Source organism: Elephantulus edwardii, unplaced genomic scaffold (genome assembly GCF_000299155.1).
Source record: "Elephantulus edwardii isolate Elephantulus edwardi_28Jun2011 unplaced genomic scaffold, EleEdw1.0 scaffold00012, whole genome shotgun sequence".
In the NCBI taxonomy this organism is placed as follows: Eukaryota; Metazoa; Chordata; class Mammalia; order Macroscelidea; family Macroscelididae; genus Elephantulus; species Elephantulus edwardii.
The window spans coordinates 8,197,859-8,211,727 of NW_006399762.1; the positions used below are offsets into that span (position 1 = coordinate 8,197,859).

General features: G+C 39.0%; 1 protein-coding gene across 1 annotated transcript in view; it reads left to right on the forward strand.

Annotated features, from left to right (window-relative positions):
- The window catches only part of PDE5A (phosphodiesterase 5A, cGMP-specific), a 259,248-nt gene that overhangs the window by 212,028 nt on the left and 33,351 nt on the right, over positions 1 to 13,869 (forward strand). Inside the window, exon 15 of the mRNA XM_006881059.1 lies at positions 12,886 to 12,973. Coding sequence (XP_006881121.1) covers positions 12,886 to 12,973 — 88 coding nt within the window. The remainder of the gene's footprint in view (positions 1 to 12,885; positions 12,974 to 13,869) is intronic.

The following is a 13,869-nucleotide window of genomic DNA, read 5'->3' on the forward strand; positions in this document are numbered from 1 at the left end:
TTCAGATGTTCAGTTTCAGTTTGTGTCAGTTTAGGTAGGTTGTGTTTTTCTAAGTATTTGTCCATTTCCTCTAGATTTTCATATTTGTTTGAATATAGTTTTTCATGTTAGGAAGCAAAGATTTTAAAGCTCCGTCTCACTACTACCTTGGAAATGTTTCCAAGAAGGACCGGTCCTTGGAGAAGGACATCATACTTGGAAGGGTGGAGGGACTGCACAGAAGAGGAAGACTCTGGATGAGATGGATTGACACAGTTACCGGGGTAACCGAGATAGCTGTGTCAGAGGCAGTAAGATAGGGCAGGGTTCAGAGCTATTGCACATAGGTCACTATGAATCACAGGTGACTCAGCAGCACATAACAACAGTAGTCACCTGCTAACTTACTGCCATCAAGGTAGTACCAACATATAGGTGATCTTGTAGCAGATTTTCAGAGGAAAATCTATGCATTGCATAGAACGAGATTGCCTGTCTTTGTCCTAGGAAGCTGTTGAGGGACTCACACTGCCAGAAAAGTACCAACTTTGGGTTAGCAGTACAGCTCCCTGTGGGCTATGCCACCAGAGCTCCCAATAATAGTAATAAATAGCAGCAATGATAGGAATTAACATTACTTTAAAGACTTATGCTGTGCAGTCGATTGTAGCTCATAGCAGCACTTATAAGACAAAGTAGAACTACCTCATCAGGGGTTTCTGGCTATAGGTCTTCACAGAAGGCAGCCACGTCTTTTTCCCATGAAGTCACTGGTAAGGTCAGGTGTCACTGACCTTATAGCTAGCACTCAACAACTTTAACCAAGACTCCTTTAACATTAGATATTGTTATTATGTACCAGGAACTCAAGTATACACACACATGCATACATTAATACATTTAATCCTTATACTGTGCAATATTATCATATTAAAAATAGACCCTTTAGCCACCAATATCTCTCTGCTAATAAATTTCTTAAATCTTTCAAAACTCTTTTCTGTTGCCAAAGTCCTATGTTCTATGGTCAGTGCTTTCACTGTTTGAACTCAAACTTAACTATTTCTAAGGTTTCTTCTGATTTTTATCTTTGATCAATATCATATACAGAAGCAGCATTCTTAGTTTCAGGCTCAGAAAATTGTCTAACACCACTTTTTGCTGCATTGGTGAAGTTTAAAAAAAATGAGCTTTCACTCAGTGGTTCAAGTGGTACTCTAATGATTGGCTATGTTGCTGCTTTAAAAACAATTGTTACATAAGAGTTTTATACACACACAGACACACACATGTTGGAAAATGTACTGTCACATTTTCATCAGGATCCAAGCATATCCTTAGAAGAGGTTTAGAAGGAGTGCTGTGTACAACAAAAGACTCTTCTTCACATTCAGAAATTAATTCTGCAGTTTGAGATGGATACCTATTCCTCTTGAGATAAAACTCTCAGAAACAGATGATTCAATCGGCAATAAAAAAGTAAAAAGAAAAAAAAAAATAGATCCTGGAACCGCTCTACCAAGGTGCATTCTAACACCTCTTACCACATGATCTTGGGCAAGTTACTGAACCTCTTGGGTCCTCCCTTTCCTTTTCTGAGTAATGGAACAATCATAGTTCCTACCTCAACTTAGGAAGGAACTATCATTAGCTCCTCATAAGAGTTCTCGTCGCACAATTTGATGGGTGGAGGGAGAGGTGGTGAAGTAAATGAAAAAGGTCTGGTATGAAAAAACAATGTATATGAACTTTGTAAATAGACCAGTAAAGATGGGATAAATAATGTAAATTGCATTGAAACAGATGAGGGAGAGAACTATTTAAAAGGGATATATGATTAGGTATTATTGTCGTGATAGAAGTCCAAAAGGAAGACTACATAATGGAGTGGACTTGGGAGGAAGGATTATATAACAATGAAAGAGTTTTTCTTTTACTTTTCAAAACAAAGGCTGCATAGTGGAGTGGACTTGGGGAGGGAGGGGTTTTATAACAATGAAAAAATTTTTCTTTAACTTTTCAAAGAGAAGAGCGAACTCGGTGGGGAGGTTGGGCAGGGAGAAAAGTGCAACAATGAATGGATGGAAATCCAAAGTATCTGTAAACTTTCATTAAAATTAATTTTAAAAAAGAGAACAAAATCATTTAGTGAGGTAGGATAGCAGAGGCAGATCTTAAGAAGGGTGTCTGATATCAAGTCAGAAAGCTACAAGCAGATGGCTTTCCCTAATAAAAGATGCCCACCAAAAAAAAAAGCAAAAAAAAAAAAAAAAAGCTCTGGCATCCTAGTAGGTAGGGAATTGTACTGTTAACCCAGACAATTTAAATCCACCTATTTTATGAGAACAAGTTGAACAATCACTTTCAGTGTAGTGTACAGCCTCTGGAAACCCTCTGAAGAGTCAGCTATGAGTCTGTTCTGACTCAGCACCAATAAGAGAGAGACTTGATAGGGCTTTATAAGAATGAATGACATTTGATAAATTCTAACTCCTGGCCAACCCTCTGGTGGTTTTTGAAGCTATAAATTGTGAGGAGGTTGCCCATCATTTCCCATAGAGCCACTGGTGGAGTCGATCCACTGGAGATAATAACCTTTTGGTTCGCAGCACAACGTGCAATGTAATACTCCACCACAGGGAGTCCGATAAATGCAAAGAGCTTACTTAGAACAGTACATGACACATATTTTTCACTATTTAGGTTTTAGTTACTTTCACAAGGGAATGCTATTTATGACAGATGAGAGTTTAAGATATACTTGTTTCGTGATCAATCAGGTTGTGGCAAAATTATCATGCCTGATGCAAGTTCCTGTACCTAGCAGTGGTGAAACAAGTAAGTGAGCCCATGTCTATTAACTGATGTGAAGAAGAGACAATCAGTAGAAGCAAGGAGGTCAAAGAACCTGAGGGATCAAGTGAATTTTTTGTGTCATCAGTCTGACTAGAGAATAGAAGGGGAAAAAATTTTACCAAGGCCTACCTTTTGTTCAGGAAGAGAAAATAACCTTTAATTGGTAGAATACAATAGAGATGATTTGGAGAAAAAGTATGGTAAAAAATTAAGTACGTTTGAAACAAGTAGTCAGAGATTTGAGCTCAGAGCAATATGAAAAGCAGAATCAAGGCTTTTCACTGTTAGATTACTAGAGGGGATTGAATTGCTTGTCTCACAAAGATTTTTTATTTTCTATGGATTTCTAAGACTTTCTTTTTAAACTGTAGGACATTGGTCTGATTTCTTCATAATGTTCCGTAATGCCACTCTCAGATGTACTCACAACCATTCAGGACAGGAAGACATTGAAGGGAGGGAATGCCAGTCCATTCATGCCCATGTCAGTGTGGGAACAAAATCCTGCAAAATTTGTGGTTTAAATAAATCCTTCTGATGTGACCTCAAATACAGAGGCAACATAGCCTCTGTTTGAAAGAACAGAAAACAGGATGCAGAAAACACTGGTTTCCATGAATACTTCTGTAAACAGGAAATCTGAGGCATTGGTTACCCTTTTATTATTCATAAATTTGTATTTTTAGAATGTAAGTAAAGGCAAATCCACGCTTCACCACCATCCATCTCACAAGTCAAGGCTTTTCTGTAATGTGGAACAGCCCTTTCTGCGTCATCTAAAAAATGTAATGTGCGTTTGAAGTTTTAAACATGCTTGTGCTCCATCCACTTCATTGCCTTTCGAATCTCATCTTTTAACTGGGTCAGAGCATGTGTGCTGTGGGCACAGTGCGGTGGTGTCATGAGACCTGTGATGTAGGAAAAAGGATATATTTGAATCCCAGCTGTGCCATTTATATCGACCTTGAACAAGTTAGACAATCTATTGGACCTTTTGTTCATCTGAAATATAACATCAATTTTAGATCCCTTTCAGCCCAGGTTACCCTGAAGGCACAGCCTGAGACAAAGTCTGAAGTGCATGTAGCTTATTTGTGAATGTGATCCCAGGCAGCAGGGATATAGACTAAAATGGCAAAAGCCATAAAAGGATGAGCTGTAGACCTGTGCACCTAGTTGGGCATGTAGTGCTCGATTCTGCCAACCCCTTTGAAAAGTATTATGAAATAAGACCCAAAAAACAGTCTAATGAGAAGACAAGAAAGGGAAATAGTTACCCTTAAGTTTCCATACTCCATTGCTCCAAGGTGGTGCTCGAGACCTAAACTCTTCCACACTTACATGTTGACAAGCTCAAGTGCAGAGAGAGTTCCTATAGGCACCAGCTATGGGGACAGGAAGATCAGGGGAGGTGGAGTAAGGCCAAGCACTTCTAATTGGCACCTGCCTGAATTCTTTATGAAATGCTTTACATTTTTGTTAAACTGAATATTATGTTGGGGTAAGAGGTGAAACTGATAGGGCTGTAAAGTGGAAACCCAAGTATTGTACAAATATGGGGTAATTGTTGTTAAATGCCATCTAGTCATAGACGGCTCATAGTGACCCTATGAATTAAAGACCTGAACACTTGTATAACTCATCGTTTCTCCGTGTTCAAAGAGTTTCTCTCTGGAGGCAAGCTATTTATGGAAGTGGATGCCACTCCTGCTTCCATGCTTGTTTAGTCGGGGAGCTCCACCAAACACTGTCCACCATGGGTGACCGTTATCGCATTTGACACATCAGAGTCACAGTGTTCAGCTTCACAGCAACCACAAGTTACCTCTGTACAGGGTAATAGTGGAAATAAAATATAGACTTTTTAGCACACTTAGAGGCTGTGAGGAAATGGTAATTATTACCATTCCTATACTGTGTGTTGTAAAATAAGCAAATATAACAAATTTAAGAAGTTGCGCTATAATAGATGAATATACTTATGAGTAATTTCTATCTGGCTGAATAACATTTATTTTAAACTTATGCTGTATGTCATTTAATTATGTAAATGAAAGTAACAGATACTTCAGAAGTTTTTCTTTTTATTCAAAATGAAAAAATTAAGAAGGTTGAAGTTGCTAAATTTAGGTTCATTGCAGCATACCCAGTCTGTGTGATAAGAAAATTTTGCCAAAATAGAGAATCCAGAACACTTGTCCTTGTTGTTTCTGTTAAATGTTATCGAATCAACAATGACTCATATCGGCCTTATGAACAACAAATCTGAACCTTCCCTTAGCCTCCACCATCCTCATCATTTCTCATATGCCCATTGTTCTTTTTATATTATACAAAATAGAGTATTATATCAGGATTGTAGGAAGAGATTTTAAGGTGTCGGAGATCACTCAAGAAGATGTCTGAACTCAGATCTGGGCTGGACATAATAGATTTGTGATACATCACTTTGCAGATGGTCATTTTAGCCATACGAATCAATGTCATTATCCAGGCATGTGGTCTAAAAGAAGACAGAGTCAGTAGGGTAAGGAGAATCCATGATCTCCCATTTTAATCCTGCTTGTGATTCTGTACTCTCCATTGGAACCAACCTTTTGCTGACCTTTCAGCAGGTTTCCAGAGGCAATAAATTGCACGGAAGGAAATTGCCCATCTTTCTTCCACAGAGTAGTTGGCAGACTCGAACAACTCACTGGAATCCTATCCAATCCTGTGCCATTCTTATCTCTAAGGCACTTGAGCACATAACTACAGACATCAGACTTGTTAGAGGTCTTCTTTTTCGCCAACCCTCCGTTTACAAGCTTGATAACTGTTTTCAAGGAATGTTCTATCCAAGCAACATGCTTAAAATAAGTGACCTGAAGCTTTTCCATCCCTCTCTCAAAGGAACACTGGCTGCACTTTTTCTAGCCATATCTGTTTGGGTATTTTTGCAATCTGTGGGATTTTCAGTACTCTTCTTCAACACCACAATTCAAAGGCATCAATTATTCTTCTGTTATCCTTATTCATTGTACAGCTAAAGACTATGGCCTAAATTAGGTGTGCTTGAGTCTTCAAATTGATTGACATCATTACTCTTCGAGATTTTGGACCAGTCCCTGACAACATAAGGTGTCGATTGTGGATCCAAGTCAGATGAAATTATTAAGAATTTCAATCCTTTCTTTGTCTACCATGATGTTGCCTATTAGCCCAGTGGTAAAGATCTTCATTTTCTTGATGTTGAGTTATAATCCATATTGAAGACTGTAGTCTGTGAACTTTTGTACAAGTGTTTCAAGTCCTCCTCATTTTTTTTTTCAGCAAGCAAGTCTGTCATCTGCCTAACACAGGTTAGTTAGGTTATTGATGAGTCTGTCTACAATCTTTATGCCACATTCTTCTTCATAGAGTCCCTCTTCACAAATTATTTGCTCAGCCTACAGAATCTGAAAATCAAAAGATCTGAACTCATTTGACATTTCTTAAGCTAAAGGAACTGAAGAACAAACTCAAGCCTTGAGTTGCAATACTTAACTTAGGCAGAATATTGAATGATCCAAGAATTCCCTTGGCATTTCTCAAGCTGAAAGAACTTAAAAACAAATTTAAGCCTTGTGAGATGCCATGGGGAAAATACTGAATCACTCCAAAAGCATCAAAAGAAGGTGCAAGGAATACACAGAATCACTGTACAAAAAGAACTGGTCAACACTGAGCCAATGGTAACAGAGGAAGAAGGTCAAGCTCTATTGAAGACACTGGCAAAAAACAAGGTCCCAGGAATAGATGGGATACTAGTTGACATGATACAGGCCATGGTCTTTGCAATCACTTACTCTGCATCAGAGAGTTGGACAATGAATAGGGAGGATAGAAGAATTGATGCCTTTGACCTGTAGTGTTGGAGAGGAGTAGTGAATATGCCATGGACTGCTAAGAAAACGAACAAGCTCATCCTGGAGAGGGTTAAAGCAGGCTGCTCCTTGGGGGCAAGAATTCTGAAGCTTCATCTGACATACTTTGGACATGTTGCAAGGAGCAACCAGTCCTTGGAGATGTCATGCTTGGGAGGGTAGAAGGACAGCACAGGAGAGGAAGACCCTCTATGAGGTAAATTGATTCTGTGACTAGGGTAAGGAAGGTAGGTGTGTCAGAGATAGAATTTCACAGTATAGAGCAGAGTTTAGGGCTGTTGTATATAGTATCGTTGTGAGTCACAGGCGACTCGACAGAACATCATAACAACTTTTTTTTTTTTAAATTTTATTATTTTTTGTGCATGTACCGTCAAGTCAGATCTGACTGGTACAGGAAGAAATTTTCCCCTCTTTCTCTGGCAGAGCATCTGGTGGATTTGAACAGTGTACCTTTGGGATTGAAGTACAACTTCTTGCCACTAGGCCACCAGAGCTCCCCTATAACAACAACTCCTGACTTCCATTTTGGATTTTCCGTTCTCCTATTTGTATTGCCTTTATGCTCTCTTCATGTGTGACATCCTTGATTTCATCCCACAGTATTAAACCTGTTCTTAAGATGATTTTTGAGTTTTGGTGGGATAGACTCAAAGTCTTACTTTCTGGAATTGTTGATTCTGTTTGTAGTCCATGGGATAGTCAATACTTTCTCTACCACCACAATTCTAAGCCTAATTTTTTCTGTGGTATTCCTTATTTTTTATTCAATTTTCTGATGCATAGGAATAAATTTTAGATATAATGATCTGGACCAGACACACTTTAGTCTTTAAGGTGATATCCTTGCTCTTTAGCATTTTAAAGAGATGCAGATCCACAGTAAACAAGAAAATCAAACATGGTTGCAGTGGGTTTGATTCCACTTCATTCCAGCCCCAGGTGTGCCACCATAGAACTGTGTGAATGGAATTTCCAATGACAGATAGTTCAGAAGTAGACCCCAGGCTTTGCTTCTACATTTGCTCTTACTGCACTTGATTTGCCAGCCTTTTGGTACATATTGGTATATATGCCACCATGTGACTCCTAATTCACAAGAGAAACATTTAATAAGTTGTAAGTTAGGAGTCACATAGTGACATATATACCAATATGTACCAAACATTTCTCTGAAGAGAAAAGTAATTAATTTTATTCCAGAGAGAGGCTGATGGTTTCGACCACAAAGAGCTGAGCTACTGACCAAAGGCTGTGCCTCTCTGACAGTTCAAGTCCAACAGCTGTTAAGTGGGAGAGAGGGGAATTTACAGCCTCCAGGGATGAGCTATGTAATGGTTCTGACTTGACAGTAATGACTCACTAACAATGATTGCAATGTAATGAGGTTTCAAAACTCAGATTCGTTTCAGTTGCCCATTCTCCAGCCTTATTTTTCATTTTGGTCTCTCCCTCCCCCTTGACTTCTCTCATTCTGTTTTTGAGGGTTCCCCCCTTTTCTTATATATGCAGTCTTAACTTCTCTGTCTTCACCCAGTTAAATGCAAAAACAACGATTAGCATATCTGTATAAAGCATGATGTCACATGAACAAAATTATGTGTTCTGGGATTCTCATTCTTTTCCTCATTATCCATAATTTCTTATGAGCCGCACAGTCAAATGCCTTTGCATAATATGTAAAATACATATAAGCAGCTTTCTAGTATTCTCTACTTTTACCCAAAATCCATCTGAAGTCAGCAGTGATACCCCTAAATGCCACAAATTCTAAATCCAGCTTGAATTTCTCAAAATTCTTGGTCAGTGTATTTTCCAGGCATTTTTTTTTATAATTTTCAACAAGATTTTACTTGCAAGGGATCTCTGGTGGCCTAGTGACAAGAAGCCTCGCAGCAATACCAAAAGCATGCAGTTTGAATCTACCAGATGTTCTGCCGAACAAAGAGGAGCAATCTCCTCCTGTGACAGCTGGATCTGATTCAGTGGTACACAAAATGGGGGGTAAAAAGATTTTACTTGCAGATTGGATTTTTTTTCCTGTTCTATTAATGATATTGTTCTATAATTTTCACAGTCTGAAGGATCTACTCTTTTGTGAATGGGATGAATGGTTCTCTTTCAGTTAGTTGTCCAGTTAGCAGCTGTCTTCCATATTTTCTGGCAAATACTAGTGAGCATGTCCAGAGTCACGTCTGTTTCCTGAAACACCTCAATTTCTTTTCCATCCATTACTGGACTTTATTTTTTTGCCAATATCTTCATTGCAGCTTGTGCTTCTTTCTTGATTATTATTGATTGTTGATTATGTGCTACTTCCTCAAATGATTACAAGTCAACCAGTTCTTTTTGATACAGTGACTGTATATTTCTTCCTCTTCTTTTGATACTTGTTACATCTTTAAAGATGTTGCCAATAGACTCCTTCAGTGTTGCAAGCCAAGGACTGAATTTATTCTTCAGTTCTTTCTTGAATTAAATGTGTTTTCTTCCCTTTCTCTCTCTAACGCTTAACTCCTTGAACGTTTTGCTGTAATACTGGGTTTTGCCTTCTCGAGCTACCCTTTGACATTTTCTGTTCAGACATCTTTTCTCAGCGTTCTTTCCCCTTGTTTTGGCTGCTTTTGTCCTTGTGCAAGTTTCAAGTCAGTTTTAACATTCATTTTAATCTTTTCTTTTTTCCCTCATCTTTATGATAATCTTTTATTTTGTTTCATGGATGGGTAGCTTGTTGCTGTTGTTATGTGCCATCGAGTCGTTTGCGACTCATAGCGACCCTATGCACAACAGCCCTAAACCCTGCTCTATCCTGCGCCGACCACACTGCCTCTGACACACCCATCCCGATTGCCCCAGTCACTGAGTCAATCCATCTCATAGAGGGTCTTCCCCTCCTGCGCCGTCCCTCCACCCTCCCAAGCATGATGTCCCTCTCCAAGGACCTGTCCCTCCTGGCAACATGTCCAAAGTATGTCAGACAAAGCCCCAGAATCCTTGCCTCCAAGGAGTAGCTTGGTTTAATCCTCTCCAAGATGAATCTGTTTGAATAAAACACTACACAACATGAATGAATCCAGAAGACATTACATGAAATGAAATGTATCAGTCACAAAAGGACAAACAATGCATAAAACCATTATTATAACAATAGGATGAACATGGATATGTAGGGTGAGGAAAAGGGGGGAAATTGATAGTTAGTAAACACTAATAAGTTCAATTTGAGGCCAAAGGAAATTAAAGTAAGTCCATGAGAACCAAGGTATGGTCATAAATTTTTCCATCTGAATTTCAAGATCATCTTGAGAATAAGTTTGAAACATTTAACATCAGTGGATCAAAGACCAGATGAGCTATAACATGATATCAAGGATATCACCCATGAAGAAGTCAAAAAGCTATTACAGGGACACAGGAGAAAGAAAAAACCAAAACAGATGTCAGAAGAGACTCTAAAAATTGCACTAGAGCATTGAGAAGCCAAAACAAAGGAAAAATATGCCAAAGTAAAAGAGATGAACAGAAGATTCCAAAGGGCAGCTTGAGAAGTCGAAGCAGAGTAATATAATGGAATGTGCAGAGAGCTAAAACGAGAGAATCAAAAGGGGAAAACCCACTCTGTAGTTCTCAACCTGAGAGAATTGAAAAACAAAGTTAAACCTTGAGTCACGATATTAAAAGATGCATGGACATCTTTTCAGTAATGAAAAGAACTTACTGCATGGGCAGTAAGTTCAGTGACCCAGAAAGCATCAAAAGAAGAGGAAGAGAATACACAGAATCATCATACCAAAGAACCCTGATTGATCCTGAAAAATTTCAGGAAGTACCATATGAGCAGGAGCCAATGGGAATGAAGGAGGAAGTAGAAGCTGCATTGAAGGCACTGGCAAAAAAATAAGGCTCCAGAAATTGATGGGATACCAATTGACTAGGTTCAATCAACAATTTTATCTCTGGATATGTTCACCAGCCTCTGTGAGGAAATTTGGAGGACAGCTATCTGGCCCAAAGATAGGAAGAGGTCCATATTTGTTCCCATTCCCAAGAAAGGTGAGCCACCAGAATGTGGAAACTGTCAAACAATATCTTTAACATCACATGCAAAATACTACAGAGGATGGTTCAAAAATGGCTAGAATAGAACATAGATAGGGAACTGACAGAAGTTCAAGCAGGATTTAGAAGAGTCTGTGGCACGAGGGATGTCATTCCTAATGTCAGATGGATCCTGACTGAAAGTAAAAAATACCAGAAGAATGTCTATATTGACTATGCAGAGGCATTTGACTATATGGATCATAACAAGTATAGCTAATATTAAGAAGAATGGAAATCCCAGAGCACTTAAATGTGCTCATGTGAAACCTATAGTTAGACTAGGAGGCTGTTGTGCAAACCGAGCTACCACAACATGGCTTAAAATTAGGAAGGGTATGTGTCACGGTTGTATTCTTTCTCCATAACTCTTCAGTCTGTACGTTGAGCAAATTATTCAGGCAGCTGGACCTTATTAAGAGGGATGTGGCATCAGGTTCAGAGGGAGACTCTTCAGTAGCCTGCATTATGTCGCTGACACAACCTGGCTTGCTGAAGGTGAAGAGAACTTGAAGCACTTGCTGCAGAAGATTAAGGAATATAGCCTTCAATATGGACTGCATCTCAATGTCAAGAAAACAGATTCTTACCACTGGACTGATAGGTGACATCGTGATGGACAGAGAAGAGAGTAAAACTGTCAACAGCTTCATCTTGCTTGGATCCACAATGAACACCATTGGTGCCAGCAGTTAGGAAATCAGGAGACTCATTCATTGCACTGGGAAAATCTGCAAGTAGGAACCTTTCTAAATTATTAAGGAGTAATGATGTCAGTTTGAGCACTAAGGTGCCCCTGATTCAAGCCATAGTCTTCCTCTTAACTTGCTATGCATTTGAGAGTAGACAGTGACAAAAGATGACAGAAAAAGCATTGATACCTTTAAGCTAAGGTATTGGAGAAGAGCACTGATGATACTATGGGCAGCCAAAAGAATAAACATAGTGTCTTAATGAGGGTGCAGTCAGAATGTTCTTTGGAGGCAAGAATGATGAGACTTCACCTCACATACTCTAGACATGTTGCTAGGAGGGACTGGATGTTCCTTGAAGAGGGACATGATGCTGGGTAGGGTGGAGGGTCATTGAAGGAAAGGAAGACCCTTGACCAGATGGACTGACATAATGATTGCTGCAGCGGGCTCTTGTGTGTCAAGAGGTGTGAGGATGGCCCAGGATAGAACAGAGTTCAGATCTTTTGTTCACAGGGTCGCTATGAGTTGTACTTGATTCGACAGCACTTAACAACAACAACAATGTGCCATGGATGGCCAACAGAACAAGCAAATCTACCTTAGAAAAACTATAACCTAAAATGGTCCTTGATACTTTGGGTAGACTGTTAAATGCTTCAGGAAGTATCAAGAGAAGATGGAAGGAATACACAGAGTCACTGTATCAGAAGGAATTGGCTGACACAGAAGAATTTCATGAAATGGCATATGAGCAAGAGCCTATGGTGATGAAGGAGGAAGCTCAAATTGCTTTCAGGGAATTGGCAAAAAACAAGGCTCCAGGAGTTGACAACAATACCAAATGACATATTTCAACAGATAGACACTGCCCTGGATGTGCTCACTAAGTTGTGCCAAGAAATCTGGAGAACAGCCAGCTGGCCCACTGACTAGAAAAGATCGATATTTGTTCCCATTCCAAAGAAGGGTGATCCAACAGAGTGCGGAAATTATCGAACAATATCATATGCAAGCAAGATTCTGCTAAAAATGATCCAAAAATGTTTGAAAAATTTTTCACACACTTTATTTGTGACTAGTCCACACACTCAATTTATGACTGTTTTCTATACATTTACTGATTTAAAAATCCTCCTTTTCTCTCTGCCAGGCCAAGACAAAAGCTTACTTTTAAAAAAAAATGGGGGGAGAGAAAGTTATTTGTTCTAATAATTTTGTACTGTAGCCTCTCTTTTAGGTAACCAGTCTGAGAAAGCATAAATTGATAAACCATCTTATATTGGGAAAAATTGATAATCTGATAATTTTGTTTTGTTTACATTTGATATTTTGTTCAACAAAATATTTTTCAGGAGTGAACACCCCCTGGCTCAGCTTTACTGCCATTCCATCATGGAGCACCACCATTTTGACCAGTGCCTCATGATTCTTAATAGTCCAGTAAGTACCTAATTTATGGTTGTGGAATTTTTAAACGGAGCTTTATAAAATCATTTTTATTTTTAGGTTTTGGATGTGTTCCCAGCATCATAAATTTTTGAACATACTTCCTTTTTGGGTAAGGAAGGCAAAGCCAAACATTTGAAATCCTCACAGCCTCACTTTACTACACAGTCAAAACTTCTTTACTGTTGCCTGATATTATACATTGAATTTTGTCCCCCAAAATAATAAATTCTGTTTCTGTGGTTATTCTCAGAGTTGGAGATGAAATGTCTTTGCTGTGTTAATGAGGCAAGGTTAATATCAGTCTCTTTTGAGATGTAAAAGAAATTAAACAAAATTATCGAGGAACAAATGGGGAAAACAAATAATAAGCCACATGAAAATCACCCAGGGGTAGAAGCTCAAAGACACAGGGCCTTTATCTAGATTCAAGAGAAAGAGAAGGCTTTCCCCTATGCTGGACCCCAAAACTAGTCTTCTTATCTCCTACACTGTGAGAATAAATACATTTCTATTTGTGAAAGCCACTCATTTGTAGTATATCCATCGTTGCAGCACTAAGTAACTAATATACTGGATAACTAACAAGAGAAGTTATGGGCTGGCTTGTTTCATTCTCTTTTCTATCTCAGAAGGTACTGCCTCAAGATACTATTCCAGTCTTAAATGTAATTATAATCACAGGCACATATTGTTGTTGTTGTTATGTGCCGTTGAGTCGCTTGTGACTCATAGCGACCCTATGTGCAACAGCCCTAAACTCCGCTCTGTCCTGTGCCAATCGCACTGTCTCCAACACTCCCATCCCAATTATCCCAGTCACTGAATCAATCCACCTCATAGAGGGCCTTCCTCTCCTGCGCTGTCCCTCCACCCTCCCAAGCATGATG